Genomic DNA, 21,677 nt, shown 5'->3' on the forward strand with positions numbered 1-21,677 from the left:
CGGAATACGTGCTGTAATCTAAGCAGATTTCGGTTAGTTGTTAGGAATGGAAAACAGTGGCGGCAGCTCTGTGCCAGGACTCTGTACTGAAAGGGTCACTGTAAAACTAATACATACAAGCTGAAATATATGTTACAAGCTTCAAATTAAGCATATGGAATGTGAAATATGCGTGTTTAATCTAGACTGGCTAAAAAACAGGCATTAGCTTAGTGCTAACATACTACTAGAAATACCCTAGATACGAAGCAGAAACTAGCATTGTCACAGAGGTGTTTCCCTCATTTTTTTGACCAAGTTTTGACATTAAAGCAGGGGTCTGCAACGTGGCTCCAGAGCTTCATGCAGCTCTTTTACTGCCCTGTTGTGGCTCCACAGCTGAATTAGATTTGTAGGTAAAAATAAAATAATCCTCCTTTACAGTAAAATAAAGCTCTGCTGATCGTTCAACACAGTTTAACAATAAATGGTCTTAAACTCTGGAGTTAATGTAGAACTGCTAATTCACCCTTTAACCCTGAAGATCAGCGCAGACTGCTGGTCACCATAGCCATGCAGACAACATTCTGACCAAGCTAGTAGCTAACGAAAAGACGAAGAGAGAGATTTAAGTTGAACATCGATAATTTGGAGACGAATGGACTTATTTGCATTTATAATCACTCCAGCTGGTTTCCTGATACATTTAACCTGCAAAAAACTGTCAAATGCTAAAAAGTCACAAAGCTGAAATCAGCTTCTCAATTCCCAACTTCTTGTTTGAATTCTCCCATTCCACCTTAAATGGTGAAGCAGTTACATTCTGGTGCCTCAGACACCATTTAAGATGGATGGGAAAATTTGAATGAGAAGCTGGTGAACAAGAAGCAACTTCAGCCTCGTAAAAAGTTGAATGTTGAGAGACGTTTTACTGCCAGAAATGCGAGAAAAGTGGCATTTATATTATATTTTCAGTCTATACTAGAACATTAGCAAATACTGAGACATATTTACAGCCAAGATAGTAAAATGTTACTTCAATAAAAATGAACAAAAAATGGTGGTTTGATTTTTGTCGAAAGGACAAAATGGCTCTTCTTAATGTTTGAGTTTTGACCCCTGACCTAAAGTAAAGGTCTAACTGCAAGCCATGATTCAAAACTGTTCTGGAGCATCATATCGCTGTTGTCGGAAGAAAACCTCATATCTCCAAAACGGTAACTTTACAGGAGAAGGAAAAAACATACTTTACTTTTAATGTTAGTCAATGGAACCAGAATTCTTTCCAAGTCATTTTGGGCCGTTTCTTTTGGTCCATTCTTCATGAAATTTACACACAACGTAAAGGGTATCTTGCATTTTCAAATTATGTCAAGAACTGAAAAACGACAAAAATTTTTTTGCACATTTTTTAGGTCTTTCCAAATTACACATACCTAAATAAAATCATCATTCATGACCTTTTGGGCTTTCTAGAGTGTAAAAATACTGAAAAAGTGCAAAGCTTGGGCTCACAAGGACTAGTAGTGGGTGGTAATGTAAAGGACAACAGGCATTTTTAAATTATGTCAAAAACTTAGAAACGACAAAAATGGAGATACAAGGTTTTCTACCGACAGCATCGATGTTAACCCAAGTCTCTGAGAAAGGCATTCAGTACAACCGAGTAGATGATGTTATCAGAAACTTCTGACCAAGCGTTTCCAGACGTACCTGGGTTGGAGATTTGTTGTAGATTTGGTTATTTATAGGTATTTACCAGACAGTCTGTTGTATTAGGTATTGGCAGAATCAGGGATAAGTGATATGATTCAGCTAGTCAAACTGAACTGAAAGAAGCTCGGAGACCATGCCTGTGGAACCATTCCTGGCCATAGCAAAACAAATTTTATTAAAATGTGAATTAAAAGCAAATTCTAAAATGACGTCACAGCCCAATAATACTGTCTCTCATCACTGGCACAAAAAGACAGGGCACACTAACCCAATGTGTGGGTTTGTTGGAGAACACTGTGTCATTATTTCTCTTGTATCACAGAAATATCGCATATCGGTACCTGCCGATAATTGTTTCCCTAGCACTCAGAAACATTATCTCTATAAAAATAAAAGATACCTCGCAGAGGGGACCCAATATTCATTATCTAATGACATAATTTCATATATTAATGTCCTTAATGTATGTTTAAATATTAGACTAGCACATCAATATTCATCTATGGCGACACAGATTACCGGTCTAAAGCTTTCATATCAGTTCATCCATGTAGAACCTGATCCCATCGAAATAAGACGGTCAGCAAACCCAACAGAGATTCCATATTATGTCCGTCAGTTCCAACCGTATGGAGCTCCACATGGGCATCGACGGAGTGCTAGGAAGCCTTGGCTGAGGGCAGCGCTATCGTAGTCCTACAGTGGCCCGGTTCTGGCCTTGTTGAGGAATTCCTGGATGTCGCGGTCCAGCTGCTCGTTGCGCTTCAGGGCTTCATCCCGGGTGCGCTCGGCATTACGCAACAGGATCTCCAGAGCAGATTTACAGCGCCGCTCGGCCTCCAGCGCTGACTGGAGCTCCGCCACGGTCGCGCTCAACTCCTTGTTCCTCTGCTGGAGACTAAACACACAAAATCCTTTTTAGACAATTTCCCTTGGATTTGTTTTTCTTTTATGATTAAATTTTTAATAAATAATAAAATGATCTATCTATCTACAAAAGTGCACAGACATTAAAGCACATGTCCACATTAAAGGCTCATACGTACAGGATATGTACATATATAGTGTGTTCAGTATGAATATGTCATAGTTCATTAATATCAATTGCATGCAGAGATAAGACATTAGACACAAAGACATCATGTTGCAATATCAAGTTTAGCTCAGTTTTGTCAGTTTTTGCCAGATCAGTATTAATGTTGTTTTGTTCCAGCCAGTCTGTAAAGCATCTTACAGCCCGTTTAGTTTGGCGAATGGTGTTGGGTTCATTTCTGGCTGATTCCAGGTTGTTCAGCTGTTCTTCTGTCACGTGATGTTATGGTGAAATAACAGCACAGTTAGAACGCTTCTCAACCAATCAGCTTGCATGACCAGAACTAACTGTTGTATAAATGCACATACACAACATACACATCCTTACACATTCACGTTTTCGCTTTATGCGTTATGTTGATATTATTAAGGTTATTTGATGTCTTTTCTATGCCATTATTATGTTTTGTATGTTATTTTGTGCTTTAAATAATATTGTCACAATATTGTGTAATATTATTGCCTGGGTTCAATTCCCCAGCCAGGCGACCAGGGTCCTTTCTGTGTGGAGCTTGCATGTTCTCTCTATGTCTCTCTGGGTTTTTTTTGCCTGCGCAGGCCTCTAATTCATATGTAATTCTGTTTAATTCAGACAATACCTGATGATAAGTTGCTGTTGGTCAGTTGCATCGTCCTTCTGGTTGGCTGTAAGGTTCTGTGACGAAGCCGCTGCTGCAGTGGGTGCTGCTTGCTCCTCCTTGCTCGGGGTTGGTGCACTCTGCTGTGTGGCTTTGGGGTCCACCTTTGCTTCTGGAGGGTTTATCTGCTTAGCTGTGACATCACTCCCCCTCCTTTCCAGCGCTGGATCTTCACCTCCACTTTTCTCCTCATTGCTCTGTTTTCCAGAGAACAGCGAGACCTTCTGCAGGTCCAGGATTTTGAAGATGTCCTCCGACAACGTTTTCTCATCTTTCTCGTCGAAACTCTCCGGCAGTCGGCTCCAGCGATCCCAGGCCGGCTCTCGAGACACTTTCCCCACTCCGGGGCCACCCAAGCTGGGCAGAGTCTGTGTGCGCTTCCTGGGGCTTCCGGACCATGCGTCCGGCATAGTAGGAGATGAAGACGGAGAGGATGGAGACATGGGTGCACCGTCTGACCCCGCATCGAAGGACTGCTGTCCCCTCCTCTCGATCTCCGGTGTGTCCACTTCCTCTTCCTCCGGAGACTCGGACAGGGACGACACCTCACACTGAGAAAAGAGAGAACGTAAGTGGTGAGGAGAGAGAAGGTGACAGTTGGTGTCTATGAAAAGTCCACAAGACTGGTAAGATCAGTTGCTAACTGTTGCTAACAACTATGCAAAGGTGCACATTTCCTGACTGTAAATCATGCAAACATTCAATCTAGGAAGCTTAATAGTGGGGTGATTTATAAACGATGAGTGTGTTTACATTAGATTAAGTGACCCTTATTAGTCGCACAATGGGGAAATTTCACCTCCGCATTTAACCCATCAGTGCAGTGAAACACCACATACACACTAGTGAATACACACACTAGGGGGCAGTGAGCACACTTGCGTGGAGCGGTGGGCAGCCCTATCCGCAGCGCCCGGGGAGCAGTTGGGGGTTAGGTGCTTTTGCTCAAGGGCACTTCAGTCACATATTGTCGGCTAAGGGGATCGAACCAGCGACCTTCTGGTCACAAGGCTGGAAAAGTTTGGGCACCCGGTCAAATTATGTTTGGTTGATTTTCTCCGTCAAAAATAAGTTAAACATCCTCTACAGAGAACACATCTGCACACTTTAAGGCACAATTACTGTTCATTTCCTGAATTGAACATATTGGAAAAAAAAAAGTTATGCAACATATTATTTCTATGATTTATTTTTTCTGATATGTTAAACAAACAAATAGAAATTGTGCATATGCTATATGTAGGTTTGTTCCCTGTAGAGAATGTGATAACTTATTCTCACACAGAAACTCATCATGTAATTTGATTGGGGATGATCTAACTGTATGTTTGCTATCCGGTGTGATCCAGAGGAGGACGGGTTTCCCTTTTGAGTCTTGGTTCCTCTCAAGGTTTCTTGCTCTCACTCTTAGGGAGTTTTTCCTTGCCACTTTCGCCATTAGGTGACGCTCATGGGGGCTCGGACCTGGATTTTTTTCTGTAAAACCGCTTTGCGACAATGTCTGCTGTAAAAAGCACTATAGAAATAAACTTTGACTTGCCTGAACTTGACATGCACTAGGGTTGTCGTAATAACAGAATTGTGACTTTGATACTGATACCTAGTGTACTATTACAATGCTTGATACCAAAACGATACTGCAGAAAAAATATTTAAAACACCATTATCTAAACACAAAATTTTATTGTATTGAACACAAACATTTTGTTAGAAACTCACAGCTTAATTAACATCTTATTTTTAAATATTTCTGTATATTTTTTCTGTATATTTATGTCATTATATCTTCATCAGTATATTGATGATTTTACATTTGAGACCTAAACATTGAGCTGGACCTTCTTTCTGAGCCTGTGCATGTGACGGTAATACATAAAAACGTATGACACTGCCCGAAAAACTCGACTTGACGCTTTTGACTTTTACATGATTATTTCAGGTTTTACAGGGCAACTCACAGCAGCGCACACACAACATATTTTAGTCTGATTTGCTCTTCACTTCTTTAAGTTTTAACAAAAAGCAGGACTGATACTTTTCTAAATTTTTATGAAAGAGAAGAGACCGACAAACTGTGGCTTAATAAACTCCCTATCTCAGGAGTCGCAACCCAAATGTTAAGAAGAGCCATTTTGTCCTTTCAACAAAAATCAAACCACCTCGTGAGCCACAACGTTTTATGTCCATTTTACCATCTTGGCTGTAAATATGTCTCAGTATGTGCTGATGTAGTAGTATAGGATAAAAAATATAAACAAAAACTTACTTTGCTCTGCTTTAAGCTTTAGCTCAGCTATAGGTGCTTTTCTCGCATCTCCGGCAGGAAACTTCTCCGCAAAAATAAAACAGTTTCTTGTAAAATGTCTCTGAATGTTCAACTTTTTATGAGGCTGAAGTCGCTTCTCATTCACCAGGATGTAACTACTGCACCAGTGGAACGGGAAAATTTGAACGAGAAACTGACTTCAGCTTTGTGACTTTTTAGTGTTGGACAGTTTCTCGTTGCAGATTAAACATATCAGGAAACCAGCTGGAGTGATTATAAATGCAAATAAGTCCATTTGGCTCCAAATTATCGATGTTCATCTGAAATCTTTCTCTTTGTCTTTTCGTTAACTACTAGCTAGGGAATGTAGAGGCAGTGAGTGGAGTGGTACTCTACCTCTGCAGACTCCCAGCCCACAAAGCTGCGCGGGTTGCTGGCCTTCTGACTCTTAGTCTTCTTGGTTGGAGGTGGAGATGGAGGAACGTCTTTACAGGGAGGGAAGAGCAGCTCGTGATGCCTAATCATAACAGTCATCACCTTCTGTATCATTGGAGTCCCTGTGAGACAGAGAGAGAGAGAGAGAGAGAGAAAAACAGAGACAGTATTCTCTATCATTTTATAATTATCAAGCATACAAGCCTGAAAAGCAGATAAAACAAGTAAGGGAAAAGACAGTGAGCTGAAAAAACTTGGATCAAGAACAGCCTGCAGTTTATTATATTAGGTCTGTCTCGATTACTCAATTTTAAAAATTCATTGATTTAAATATACATTCTCTACAAATCAGCTTAGTGACTTCCCAGTTTGAACAACAAACAGGGAATCTGCAGGGTACAGGGTACTGTATTATAAAGCCATGTTTACAATTCCACAAGGATGTGCTTTTGTTTGCATCACTGAGGAAACCCACACCAGCAGGATCTGGTGGCATTAAAAATGACCTGAAAGTTATATATACGACATTTTAAACATTAATATAGCAGCAAACAACTATTTTCTATGTAAAGACATTATGGTGTAATGGCATAATGAGAAGAGAGTGAAGCCACGCCTCCTCTGTGTGTGTGTAGCTGAGCTTTTCTGTTTCTTGTTTTCATAGCCTGTTTGGCCGAGAGTGCTCTTTAAGGCCTCAACAGACTTGACTTCAGCAAAAATATGACATAATTGCAGAGAAAACAAACAACCGCAGACGCTGCGCGGAGGCTTCGTTCGCCGTGTCACGCACATGGCAGCTGGGCGAACTCCACGGACGAAGACGCTATGCGACAAAGCCTCTGATTGGTCGGTAAAAAAGAGGTGTGCCTAAAACAAAAGTGGGCAACTTTGAGGAGCTTCGGCTTTAGCGGATATACCAATATTTCACTGTGAAACGTGCATTCGTTAAATAAACAATGAATATCTCCTAAATTTAAGATGCTAAGCCTGTTATTCGGTAATACTAACTAGTATTAAGCACAGGTTCACAAGAGGACGAGGGTGAAGTTGGCTTTCTATTCACCAGCTTCTTGTTCGAATTTTCCCGTTCCACCTTAAATGGTGGCAGCATTCTGAAGTCCAGTAATCATGAAACTTATCATAAAATGTCACAGCGTCACGTGGAGCATCCACAACAGGCAGCATGAAACTGCAGAAATTATGCAAGCTTGTAAGCTTGCGAAGGCGCTGTAGGCTTCACACAACCCTCGAGAGGTTCATTTCGCAAGAAGTATGCTGAGGCCTTAAGTCCCATCCTGTGAGAACATCGGCCCTCCCCACATGTTGTTTTGCCTTCCCCAGACAGCTCACATAGCATTATAGCACATTGTGCATCAACCATTTAAGGTGGAACAGGAATTCAAACAAGAAGCTGAGGCGCCTGAATGTCGTCTTAACTGCTGCATCTTTTAATTTTTACTCGATTTTCTCCCCAATTTAGTCGTCTCCAATTCCACCCGCTAGTTAGGACTCCCCCAATCACACGATGCTATCAACGCTAGGAGGGTGAAGGCTAACACAGGCTTCCTCCGAGACCTGTGAAGCTCCACCGCTTCTTTTCGAGCTGCCGCTCACGCAACATCACTGGACAGCCGAACGCGCTCGGAGGAAAGCGCCAACCGCCAGATCTGTTACGTCAGCTAACAGACGCCTGCGCTGACTAGCATCGCGCTGAGTGATGGGGGGAGAAGGAGGGGCCATCCTACCCACCCAGAGAGAGCGAGGCCAATTGTGCTCTCTTGGACTCCCGGCTACGGATGGCTGTAGGATCACCAGGGATCGAACTCGCGATCTCGTAATGAGAGGGCCAACACTTAGACGGTTGCGCCACTTGGGAGCCGCTGCATCTTTTAAGGTGGAACGGGAAAATTTGAACAAGAAGCTGGCGAGAAAGACGCTGACTTAAGCTTTACTGAGAGTTGACAGGCATGAAAACGGATGAGGAGGTTGCTCTGTTTCTTGCTTGACAGGTGGGTAACATTAACATTTTTCCTGTTTCACAGAACCAACAGGTCAGTATTGTTTAGTCCTGTTTGCTAATGTTTGTGATAACAACTGTTTAGCTTCACAGCAGCAACTGTAGTGCCTGTTTGCTAATTCACAAGTAAGCTAACATTAGCTAGATTATTTCCTGTGTTGTTGTTCACTCTAATGTATCATGGTATTTGTCTTTACAACATTTGCGAAGGGTTTTATGGCCACAAATTAAAAAAGTGTTGCTCGCCTTGGCTGAACTTCTGAAGGAGCACTGAAGGATTTGTTTTGCTGTTGAATTCAAATAACAAACAATCGTTCTCCAGAATCGTATAGTGTGTCTTTAAAAGGATTAAACTAAATTTGTCTACTTCCAATTCTCCTTCTGTTATGAAACAGAGCTTGATGAACATAGTTTGTTGTTGTTCTTTTAATCCCATTTTATTGTTTGGCACAAAAAAACACATTATTTGATTAACTATAAAAGTAATTTGTAGATTATTTGATTACTAATATGATTAATAGCAGCAGTTACACATTATATGCATTCTAAGCTGCATTTCCTGTATGGAAGGTGCTATAACTTTTTTACACAACTCTTACTAAACTATCCTTAGAACATCATGAGCTTGTACAGTCATATGCAAAAGTTTGGGCACCCCTGGTCAAATGGCAGGTGCTGAAATGGAAATAAGTGAACACATCATCTACACAGAACACACTTCTGCACATTTTTATGCACAATCACTGTTGATTTACTGAATTTACATATTGGAGAAAAAAAACATTGACAAAAGCTACGAAACATTTTAAATTTTATGTTAATTTGACCAGGAATTTTCAACTTTTGCATATGACTGTAATAATGCTGAAATTAAATGATCACATAGCACAAACAGCATTTAAAGGACTGAAGAGTCTGAAGTGTTTGTCAAAAGCTTCACAGAAGGTGGGACAAGAGACTACAGTCTGGGCAGAATCCATAAACATCTCACAGCCAATGAGGCTTTATAATATTCTTTATAAAAGTTCTTATGAAATTCCTCAAAAGAAAAGGTATATTAAGTGCACTTACATTCCACTTACACATATTTTTAAGCAATAGAACAGAGTGTAGAGGGATTGCGTAATCGCGAAATAACATCACGGCTGTGATTTGGTCGCAGGCACAAGCTGAACACACAACCTCGAGTGTTCTATTGCTTTTATACAACAGTTAAATAAATAAAGTAATAAATTAATAAACTGGGCCGTGAACGCGGCGTTTAATATGTTTTAATGTTCGCAGTTCCTTCACCAAATTATAGTTCCTTAACAAGCAGCTTGTTGCTACGTCAGAGTAACGAGCTCCGCCCACTCGCTGCACGGCCGGCAGTTCGTTCTCCAGCTCCTTACACTAAATTCCCAAACTGTCATCACCACTGAGCAGCTTTTCAGTCGGCAGCTATGACAGAAGAACAGCTAAACAACCTGGAATCAGCCAGAAATGAACCCAACACCATTCGCCAAACGTGTAGTCTGATCTTCAGAGTCTGACCAAATCGGACTGAGCCATAAAACTGCTGCAATATCAGGTTTAGCTCAGAGTCTGACCAAATCGGCTGTCGGTCAAATGTGATCTTAAAAGTGTCCATTTTCTGTTTGTGGCAAAGTAAGAAGTCAAAACGTTCAAATGGCTTGAGCGTCTCCTACAGCTGTCAAAGTCGTTGCTTAGCAACGGCGTCTCAGTGGAGTGATACAGCATGTTGAGGACACTTCTCAACCAATCAGCTTGCATGGTCGGAACAAACTGTTGTATAATGTGCAGTAATTGTAATTGTAAACCTACAAAGTGCACCTATATGGTAGGTGTTTCTGATAAAATGGCCAGTGATTATAGGTACAAGGTAGACGCCCATAATAAACTAGTATTTCAAATACTTGATTTTGCCCTGAGAAACTCAATGCACCATCACCCATAAACAGCTTGCAGCTTGTTTGCTCACCCTTCATCATGCTAAATGCGTCCTCCACTTGTGGTTTGAACAGGTTCACCCCCATCACCGTGGCCAGGTTCTCTACACTCATCTTGTTGACCTTTGAGTGCTGCTGCACTTCGAAGAGGAACCTGCACACAAACGCAGAAACAAGGTCCAACAACACAGATCAAAATATAATTCACCGTCATTCACTGTAGACGTCATTTATGATGTGAACTCATCGACGCTGTACCTGCAGATGTAACTGAGGAGGTTGTAGTTGACTTTTGGAAGCAGGCTGATCTGTTTCTCCAGCTTCTCCTTCCCCTGTGTGGAAAACAGATCACAACAAACACGTTACTCATCTAAGCGCTTACCTGAGAATTTGATATAGCTGAAAATCACCTAAAGCAGGGGTCGCAACCCAAACGAGCCATTTTGTCCTTTCGACAAAAATCAAACCACTTTGGGAGCCACAACATTTTATGTCCATTGTACCATCTTGGCTGTAAATATGTGTCAGTATGTAGACCATGCCTTCAACATGGTGGTGGTAGTATGAGGGAAGACTGATTGAGGGAGGGGGAGAACTCTGAGAACTTGGGCTGGAGTTCTGGGCAGCTTCTGCCTGTAGTTTAAAGGCCGGACCCTCTTCATAGCTGTAGTAGGACTGATGTAGGACTGAGGAACAGGAGGAAGATGGGGTGACGGTGGGGATTGCGAACCCATCGTCACGGGAACGAAAGGTGAGGATGTGAATTTATAGGGCATTAGATTGGAAGAGGGAGGGTTTCAGCCATGTTCCTCCCTCAAACTTCAGTTATAACATAACTGAATATAATTTAAACTAGCTCATATAACCAACTATGCAAGAATTGAAAATGACCTTTCAGCAAACATAGGTGTCTCTGGAAACCACATAGTTTTACAACATAGACAAATCTAAAGCTTATTTTTTGCTTTGGAGATGGGCAGAAAGCCACACTCTGAGCACTGTCATTGTACGGGGTGTCTTACCAGGCACATCTCCTTACCAAAATATATCCAAAAATGCTGCAAAAGAGCTGAAAAGCAGCTAGCAACACTTGCTAAGCAGTGACCGGATGGATAAAGAGCATGGAGCAGGTCTGGAGGTGGGTCTGACTGGCTCGGCCCCTGATGTTGGTGGTTTAGTTGTGCCCTCTCCCTGCATTACAGTACATGGCTTCTTGTTGTTTACTGGATATTATATTGTAACACACAGCATATCACTGTTGTCGGAACAAAACCTCGTATCTCCAAAATGGCAACTTTACAGGAGAAGGAAAAAACATACTTTACTTTTAATGTAAGTTAATGGAACCAGAGTTTTTTCCAAGTCATTTTGGGCCGTTTCTTTTGGTCCATTCATCATGAAATTCACATACAATGTAAAGGGCATCATGCATTTTCAAATTATGTCAAGAACTGAAAAATGACAAAAATTTTTTGCACATTTTTAGGTCTTCCCAAATTACACATACCTAAATAAAATCATCATGCATGACCTTTTGGGCTTTCTAGAGTGTAAAAATACTGAAGAAGTGCAAAGCTTGGGCTCACGAGGACTAGTAGTGGGCAGTAACGAAGTACAATACTCTAATTACGGTACTGAAGTATGATTTTCAAACACTTGTACCTGTTTTCAAGGACCTTTTCTAACTTTTATTTAAAGACACATTTCAAAAGCAAGTTCTCCACTTTCTACTCGCCATATATCAGAACAGATTTGTTTTCTACTACATAGTAGCAGGTGGTTAAGCACCAAATTCCCAACATTCATTCACAATCTCTCCTTTTAGTCCACAACTGGCCTCAAAATGCAGCAAAATGAATAAAAAGCCACTAATAATCCAGCCAATGCTGTGATAGGAGCAACTGTGTTACAAACTATTCCCTGTAGCCTTAATTATTTCATGATCAGAATAATGTTCATTAGAAAAAGTGCCTTTGTAAGGAGGCTACCTTAACTGTTGAGTTACTGCCTCTGCCACACTTATTGCTAACAGGTATATAAAATCAAACAGATAGCCATGCAATCTCAAACACTGGCAGTAGAGTGCATTGTACCAAAGAACTCAGCCATTTTAAACGTGACACTGTCATAGGATACCACCTTTGCCACAAGTCAGTTTGTGAAATTTCTGCCCTGTTAGATCTCCTGCGGTCAGCTGTAAGTGCTATTATTGTGAAATGGAAGTGTCTAGGAGTTACAGCAGCTCAGCTTGAAGTGGTAAACCATGCAAACTCAAAGAGTGTACGCTTACAAATCACCTATCCTCTGTTACATCACTCACTATAGAGTTTCGAACTGCACATCAGCACAAGAACTGTGCATCAGGAGCTTTATGAAATGGGTTTCTATGGTCGAGCAGCAGCACACAAGCCTAAGATCACTATGTGCAATGCCAAGTGTCGGCTGGAGGGGTGTACAACACGCCGCCACTGGACTCGGTGGAAACGTGTTCTCTGGAGTGATGAATTACGCTTTACTAGCTGGCAGTCTGATGGACAATTCTGGGTTTGTCGGATGCCAGGAGAACGTTACCTACGGGAATGCATAGATCAGGGGTCAGCAACCCAAATTTTAAGAAGAGCCATTTTGTCCTTTTAACAAAAATCGAACCGAAACCGAAATCGAATCTTTGGGAGCCACAACAATTTATGTCCATTTTAACATCTTGGCTGTAAATATGTCTGAGTATGTGCTGATGTACTAGTATAGGATAAAAAATATAATTTAAACAAAAACACAGACTTACTTTGCTCTGCTTTAAGCTTTAGCTCAACTACAGCCGCTGTGCCCACCTCTCCAGCAGAAAACTGTTCCACAAAAGTGGAACAAAAGTGGAACAGTTTTTGCTATAATGTTATCTTGTTTATCAGAAGGTAGAGTAAGAAGTTTAACAATAAAAGTTTCTGATAGACTAAAACAAACAGTCAAAGATCATAATCCCATTTACTTCCCATTCCAAAAACATGAGCATTAATATGGAGTTGCCCCCCTTTGCGGCCATAACAGCCTCCACTCTTCTGGGAAACTTGTGTGTCTATGGGAATCTGTGGCCATTCATTCAAAAGAGGATTCACGAGGTCAGACACTGATATTGGATGTGAAGGTCTGGCTTACAGTCGACTCTCCAGTTCACTGCAAAGGTGTTCGGTGGGGTTGAGGTCAGGGCTCTGTGTGGCCACTGGAGTTCCTCCACACCAAACTTATCAAACCATGTTTATATGGAGCTCACTTTGTGCACAGGGGCTCAGTTATGCTGGAAAAGGAAAATGATTTGTCCTTAAAAAAAGGCAAGGTGGTTTCCGATGTTCACCTGAAAGAGCTGACTCATTTTACTTTTTACGCTACTTTTACTTTTACACTGTAAGGGGGACTTCCAGTGATTTTTAAAAAAAAATATGAATAGTTAAGATGTAAGCAGAGCCATTCAGAGTGGTCTGGTGTGAATTGCTCCACTCTAGAGACACTTATTGTGTCAGAGTTGTTCACAGTGGTGATAGGAACCAGATGTCCACCACTAAAAGCTCCCTCATGGAAAGATATTACATGGCATACCTGACAGCCTGATGTCTGAGACATTGTTTTATGATAGTTTTGAGACGGTTTTGCTCCAAAACATTTTTAAAATGAAGAAATAAGAGTCGGTAAGTTTCTCTACAATGAATCATTTCACATCAAACCACTCTGAATGACTCTGTTTACATCCGAACCGCTGAATAATTAAATTGAAAAGTTTATCCTTTTGTACTTCAACTTGAAGAAATAATTTCATCGTGTAGGTTATTTGTCTAGACGAGGATTCGCACTTTAAGTCCGTGCTCTCCGGCCGTTTCTGCCAGGGTCCGAGAAAAGTGTTCAGTTACTGTTACATAAAGCTTCCACAGCCAGAAAGAAAACATGGTGAAATGTCTCTCACCACCGCCGTCGTGGCGTCCAGCATCAGGCTGCTGTCCAGGAAGTCCTGGTACTGAGTCCACGGCACCACAGGTTCAGGCAGCTCCCGCAGGTACAGCTTAAGTAAGGACGCCACCGTGTGGACATCAGTGTCACTGCAAGCAAAGGGAACATCACATTTTCAGCCAGACTGAAAACCGTATCTATATTTAAGTAACAGGGCTGAAGCAGCACGTATTTGTGAATGTTTGCGTAAATGATTTAATCCATGTTCGTATGAGGACAGGCCCGGTTATTTGTGGTGGTGCAAAAGCAAGATTTGCAGCCTCAGTTTGAATCAACCCTCAGTTGATCTTTAGGGAGAATGCTTTGAGACAGCCAAATTCCGACCAGTAACAAAGAGTGCAGATCACTTCCGAAGTGTGTAGAACGGCTGGTAGTGTAGTATAAAGACTACAGTGCTGTAAAAAAAGTATTTGCCCTTTCCCAATTCTAAATCAACCAGTTAACCAAATTCAATTGACTGTTGGGTTCAATTTCACTGCCACACCCAAGCATGATCACTGCCAGACCTGTTCAGTCTAAATCGCTTAAATTGAACCAGGCAATCTGGCAATGTGAATCAGGTTAGAGCAGAACTAAAATGCAGCCTAGTAAACACAGCTTTGAAGAGCTGTACACACATAAAATCATCGTATTTTTCATTAAAACATAATATTTACTTAAATGCAGAGAATATGTGTTTCGGTAATGACAATTCTCAATGTTCCACTCTGATTTTCAGACATTGGGACATATTTGCTTCAGAACAATGTGTTAAAGTAAATGTGTACTACTGAGAGTAATAAGCTAAATATACACCTATCAGGCATAACATTATGACCACCTCCTTGTTTCTACGTTGTGTCCACTCATTGTCCACTCTATTAGACACTCCTACCTTGTCAGTCCACCTTGTAGATGTAAAGTCAGAGACGATAGCTCATCTGCTGCTGCACAGTTTGTGTTGGTCATCCTCTAGTCCTTCATCAGTGGTCACAGGACGCTGCCCACAGGACGCTGTTGGCTGGATATTTTTGGTTGGTGGACTATTCTCAGTCCAGCAGTGACACCGAGGTGTTTAAAATCTCCAGCAGCACTGCTGTGTCTGATCCACTCAGACCAGCGCAACACACACTAACACACCACCACCACGTCAGTGTTACTGCAGTGCTGAGAATGATCCACCACCCAAATAGTACCTGCTCTGTGAGGGTCCATGGGGGTCCTGACCACTGAAGAACAGGGTAAAGGGGGGCTAACAAAGTATCAGAGAAACAGATGGACTACAGTCTGTAACTGCAGAACTACAAAGTGCACCTATATAGTAAGTGGAGCTGATAAAATGGACAATGAGCGTAGAAACAAGGAGGTGATCGGTGTAAACAACAATTTACTTCAAATCCTATTCAGTACGCTTTTCTTCAGACTGACGGAAAATGTGCATGAATGTGCTATAGATGGTTCTAGATAGGAAGTTTTTTTGAAAATGGTTCTATGTAGCACCCAAAAAGGTTCTTCTATTGTTAGAAGCTTGACATTTTAACAATAGAAGAACCCTTTTGGGAGCTATATAGAACCATTTTCAAAGGTGGTTCCATATATAGCCATCTACACACTGCAAAAACATGGTATCTTGTTAAGTAATATTATCTTTAATATAGTCAGTAAAACTGATATTTCTCCTGTTGAGATTGTTGTAAGCTTAATTTAAGATTATTTTCAAACATGTTTTACTTGTTTTGGGTAATCTGAGTAAAATTATCTCCCTTTATTGGCAGATTATTATTATTGCTTGTTTTAAGAAATGTGCTTGAAACCAGCAAAACTATCTGCCAGTATAGTGAGATAAATTTACTTAATAAAATAACCTAAAACAAGTCAAAAATTCAAGAAATAAGATAAATAGATAATCTTATAATAAGTGCACAACCATCTCAAAATAAGAAATATTAGACAGATCGACTATATTTAAGACCATTTCACCTGACAAGATACTATTTTTGCAGTGCAGCACATTCTTCATCAATCTGAAGAACCAATTTATAATGTAAAGAACCCTTTAATCATGCAGAGGGTTCTTTGAGTGTTCATAAGTGTTCATATAGAACCACTTTCTTTTCTAAAGAACCCTTGAAGAAGCATCTTTTTTAAGAGTGTAGAGTTGAACTAATCTGCCAGGATGGTCCATATAAGCTTTTGTACTCTGAGTGTTTGGTGAGTTACTGGTTGTGTATGCGCTGGTTTGAGTGCGTGTGCTTAATAGCAATGGAGGATACACCTCAGTCAGGACAGGATGTGGCTGAACCGCAGATCTCTGATGTGAAGCTGGTTTCTCTGAAAAAATTACTTTTGTCTCACTAATTCTCTCACTCTCTCTCTCTACAAACCTTGCTTACTAAAACTATTAACGCTTTTTTTTTCGACAGACCTACATCACCGGTTTCTCCAGTTTGAGAGACCCCTGCACACGGACTTAGTTTAACATGGTCAAGGTTTTGCAGAGAGCAAACTGCTGTATGGCACGATCTAGCGTTTGCTGATCTTTACTGTGATGTTGGTTTATGCAATAGAAGGCTGCAATATGCAAATGAGCTCTCTAACCAATCACAGTGCTTTTCTTACTTGAGCATGTCGTCCAGTCACAGTTCCAGATAAGTTTCTGAGGGTGTTCTATGTTCAATTCAACAAAAGTACATTATTTTGGTAAGAATAACATATGAGCATACATGCCAATGCTTTTTAAAAGGCATTTTTGCAGCTGTAATCATAATATGCAGTAATATAATCGCAATACTGGTTAATTTGTCCATATTGTGCAGCTGTACTTTGCACTCATGCTGCAGTTAGCAAGAATGAGAGCTGTACATTTAATACAGGCTGCCTACAGCTACCTACCTTATTTGCCTTATTTGGATGAAAATCCAATTAATATGAATAAAGTTAAAAACAGATCAGTTTAGAACATTTTTGTCTCGAATGTCTGAAACTGAGTGATTCTCTACAGAATCGGAGAGTGCTTATTTCCTGCTTTTGATGCACCTAAAATGACAGAACATCAACAGTGGTGAGGACTGAAAATTGCTGTTTCATTTCCAAACCAGGAAATGATTGTTCTCTGCCCTACAAAGCATGCAGCATCTCAAAACGCATTTTATCTCAGCACAGCAGCGAGAGACAATCGGCACCAGTAAGGAAGCTTGATTTTCAGGCCATTTAAGGATTGCAAGTGAGTTTATAGTACGGAGATGTGACAAGACTGTTCAGTTTTCTCGATATTTAACTTTTTGCTAAATATTTTGTCTGCTTACTATACCAAATAAAATGCATGAAATTTGGCAGAACTCTTCTTTTGAGACCCCACATCTATTATAAATCGAGGCCAGTCTATAAACTTTGCCCATCATCTGTGTATTGGCCCCAGAATGGCGCAAAGTGCTTGGACCCCGATGATTGCAGTTGCAACAGTTCGCAGAAACCAACGTGTTCTACGTTGAAATTCTACATGAAAACTGAAGGAAAGCTGATGGTCTTGGTTGCTAATAATGATAATTTACACATATTAGCTTATTCATCCCCTGCTAGAAAGCTGCCAAAGAAAAATTACAATACATCAAAATGAAACCAACATGAAAATGTGTGTTTCCAATATAAGAACACTGGATAAAAAACTGCTGTCCCATACATTGTTGGGAGTGGGGTGTCAGTGCGAATTATGTTTCAGTGCATGCTGGGGATTGTAGTGCTGCTAATTGTGAAATGGGCTAATATTAATAGAATATCAAAATAACTTGGAGGGCCGGTTTGGATTGTGCTGGCCTGTGGGCCTTGTGTTTGACACATTGGACGTATATGGTTGCACGGTTGCATCACCTGATATTTTTAGGGTTTTGGATTCAAAAAGAAACTAAAGTGATTTATACATGGATGCACTGAACTTTTTTCACATAAAAGAGGTGCTGTTAAATATTTTGAGCTATGCTACACCGCAGCTACAAGGCTTCTCAGGCTGGTCACCTGAGCTACGCCACACTGCAGCTATGAAGACCCCTGGGCTGGCTGCTGGAATTGTGCTACACCACAGGTATGAGGCTTCCTGGACTGGTGGTTTGAGCTACGCTACACTGCGGCCACAAAACATTTTGGGCTGGCCGCCTGAGCTACGCTACACTGCAGCTATGAAGCTTCCTAGGTTGGCTGCTGGAACTATGCTACACCACAGTTATGAGGCTTCCTGGGTTGGTGGCTTAAGCTATGCTACATCGCAGCTACAAGGCTTCCCAGGCTTGCTGTTGGAGCTACGTTATACCACAGGTGTGAGGCCTACCAGGAAAGCAGTTACCTGGGAAATGAAGGCCTCTCTCCAGCATCGAAGGCCTCTCTGAAGTGTTTGACCTGGTTCTCCTGGCCCGGCAGACGGAAGATGCCTTCCTCATCCAGGCCGTGCTCCTTAATGAACTCTGCACACTTCTCCACCAGCATTGGCACCAAGCGAGGTCCTAGCTTCTTCTCATAGACCATGATGTCTGGTAGACCCTTCCCAAACACTGCCAGAAAAAAACAAACAAAAGGTTAAAAGAGCAGGAGGAGTGGACTTTATTATCATTCCAGTGTTTTAGAGTCATCTACCTTCTATGAACACTCTGGACATTTTATCATAACACCTACACTGTTAGAAATAAAGGTTCTGTGCAGGTACATTTTTTATTTATCAAGGTACAAACAGTGTAAATGTTCCCTCAAAGGTACAACAGTGGTTTTAAGGTCCAGTTGTGAACCTTAAATAAGTTTTTCCAGGTGAAAAGTTCGTATTTGTATCTTTTCATAACCGAATGTTTTAAAACAGAACAGTAAAATAAAAGCCTGGAGATGAGACGGGGTGTGTGGAGTCAGTACAGCTTAGAACATATCATTTCAGTGGATTATGGTTCAGTTATGTTCCCTGACTAAAGGTACTGAGACGAACCCTTGAGGTACCACCCCAGTGACAAGAGGGTGGTACCTCAAGGGTACAAGAGGGCCCCAGTGACAGTTTACTACCTTAATTTCCGAGAGTGCACCACATATTTGCACTTTGTTGGTTTATAAATATACCGATTGCAGCCCTCGGAGAGTTGCCGCACAGCTTACCAGCCCACTCTACTTCATTCATCAATGAAAAGAGACCACTATAGGACCACCACTGGCCAGTTATTAGTTGGACTGTCTCAAACAGTCTCAATCTATTATAATCTGTGGATTATCTTCTGTAAAATAGGAATCTATGCACAATGCATGCAGAAAGAAATTCACTTAAACATAATAATTAGCTTGATTACCCAAATCGATAAGCTGTTTATATAACCATGACTTTTGAATTTTGACCATTCAGTGGTTCTTCCTCCTGCTCCAAGGGAGTTTCTCCTTGGTTCCTCTCGGTGGTTTTTCCTCATGCTCTCATATAGTTTTTCCTTTGGGTCTTAATTCTTCTCAGTGTGTCTTCCTCACGCTTTTAGGGAGTTTCTCTTCTTGAATTATGCGTTGTGTTCAAAATAGCCTCCTACATACTGCTCATGCAAAAGTAGTACGCAGTATGAGTATGTGACAAACATGAATTTCCCCAGCTCGCCAAAGATACCCAGATGATGTCCAGTATGTGGGCAGAGCTATCTCCATGATACACTGCATCCAAAAATACAACACGGCCATTTCAGGAGGACGTAACCACGGATGTAACCGCCTGGATATTTTTCACAGACTTTGATTTCAAAACATTAATAACGGCAAAATGTCAGAAATTTGTCCAAATACAACTGCACTCGCACGGTGAAGCCCCATCAGTTTTCTCTGCTGGTCTGGAGGTGGGTTTGCTTATTTTGTCTTTTTAATAAAGTTAACTTCCTGCATCGATAATGGAGTTAAAACAGTACCTTACTAAAAGTGTTCTCAACTAAACAATCCACTCAGCATCGGCTTTTCAGCCTCCTGTGTGGAGTCATGCTGCTCATTATTCAGTCAAACTGGCTCATATTACCAACTATGAGTGCAACAGTGTGTTTGGAAACTGTGAAGAGACGGGTGGAAAACAACGTCCTGCCCTCGGTCATTGTATGGGGTATAAGTCACACAGGCCCATCTCTTAACCAAAATACAAACGTACACCCTGAAAAGCGGCTAGCAACGGTTGCTAAGCAGTGACTGTAGTGCTGAGGAAAATGGGGCGGGTCTCGAGATAGTCTGATTGGCTCAGTCCTGATGTTGGCAGGCTAGTCGGACCCCTGCCCTGTAGTACAGCACAAGATCTCTGTATATTGGATACCATACTGTACACTACTATGAAGAATAGCACGCAGTATACAGTACTTTCTGATGCAGTACACAGTATGCTATTTAGAACACAGCCTTGGCTCCTCTCAGTGGTTCTTCTCTATGTTCTTAAGGAGTTTTACATTTTAAGGACTGGTTCCTCTCAGTGGTTCTTCGTCATGCTCCCAGAGAATTTCTCCTTTTGTGTCTTGGCTCCTCTCAGAGGTTCCTCATCATGCTCTTGGGGAGTTTTTCTACATTTTTGCAAAAGCTGATTTGGGGCAATGTGTGTCTACAGGACTAAAAGTGAACTGATATGACTTGAACACAAGTGTAGACTGGCTGGGGTTCTGCTCTTAGTGTGTGTCGTGTTTGTGCAGTGGGCAATACCTCCACTACTCGGTGCTCCGATGGCTCGGCGGATCAAGCGGACCCACTCCTCCATCTCACTCTGGCTGGTCGCCATGAGAACGCAGCCATCACGCTCACGGTCTCCGTTACTCCCTATATATACAATACAGACACGACTGAGTGCATAATATAAAACATACACCAATCAGGCACAACATTATGACCACCTCCTTGTTTCTATGCTCATTGTCCATTTTATCAGCTCCACTTACTATATAGGTGCACTTTGTAGTTCTACAGTTACAGACTGTAGTCCATCTGTTTCTCTGCATACTTTGTTAGCCCCCTTTTACCCTGTTCTTCAGTGGTCAGGACCCCCATGGACCCTCACAGAGCAGGTACTATTTGGGTGGTGGATCATTCTCAGCACTGCAGTAACACTGACGTGGTGGTGGTGTGTTAGTGTGTGTTGTGCTGGTCTGAGTGGATCAGACACAGCAGTGCTGCTGGAGTTTTTAAACACCTCGGTGTCACTGCCGGACTGAGAATAGTCCACCAACCAAAAATATCCAGCCAACAGTGTCCTCTGGGCAGCGTCCTGTGACCACTGATGAAGGACTAGAGGATGACCAACACAAACTGTGCAGCAGCAGATGAGCTATCGTCTCTGACTTTACACCTACAAGGTGGACCGACAAGGTAGGAGTGTCTAATAGAGTGGACAGTGAGTGGACACAGTGTTTAAAAACTCCTTAGGATGGCCTCGCCTTAGGATCTTGTTCCCACACATTAATACAGTGTGGCTTTTTTATTATATGGGATGTCACCAGCAGGGCTCTGTAAGTTAGTGCATGCAAGTAATGAAAATAAGATACACACACAAATCTGCAATTAGTGGAAATAATTAATTTAACTTAATACATTAACTTAATTATTTTATTATAATTGTTTATGATTTCCTTATTTATTTCTTTATCATT

The 21,677-nt window shown here is 41.4% G+C and overlaps 1 protein-coding gene across 1 annotated transcript in view; it reads right to left on the reverse strand.

Moving 5' to 3' along the window:
* Positions 1–1,831: 1,831 nt before the first annotated feature.
* Positions 1,832–21,677, reverse strand: part of arhgap25 (Rho GTPase activating protein 25) — a 37,079-nt gene continuing 17,233 nt past the window's right edge. Inside the window, exons 5-12 of the mRNA XM_036598852.1 lie at positions 20,737–20,850; positions 18,404–18,608; positions 14,045–14,177; positions 10,351–10,424; positions 10,125–10,246; positions 6,088–6,248; positions 3,387–3,976; positions 1,832–2,593 (exon numbers count right to left, since the gene is read on the reverse strand). Coding sequence (XP_036454745.1) covers positions 2,392–2,593; positions 3,387–3,976; positions 6,088–6,248; positions 10,125–10,246; positions 10,351–10,424; positions 14,045–14,177; positions 18,404–18,608; positions 20,737–20,850 — 1,601 coding nt within the window. The 3' untranslated portion in view covers positions 1,832–2,391. The remainder of the gene's footprint in view (positions 2,594–3,386; positions 3,977–6,087; positions 6,249–10,124; positions 10,247–10,350; positions 10,425–14,044; positions 14,178–18,403; positions 18,609–20,736; positions 20,851–21,677) is intronic.

The sequence above is a fragment of the Colossoma macropomum genome, unplaced genomic scaffold (assembly GCF_904425465.1).
Source record: "Colossoma macropomum unplaced genomic scaffold, Colossoma_macropomum, whole genome shotgun sequence".
NCBI lineage: Eukaryota > Metazoa > Chordata > Actinopteri > Characiformes > Serrasalmidae > Colossoma > Colossoma macropomum.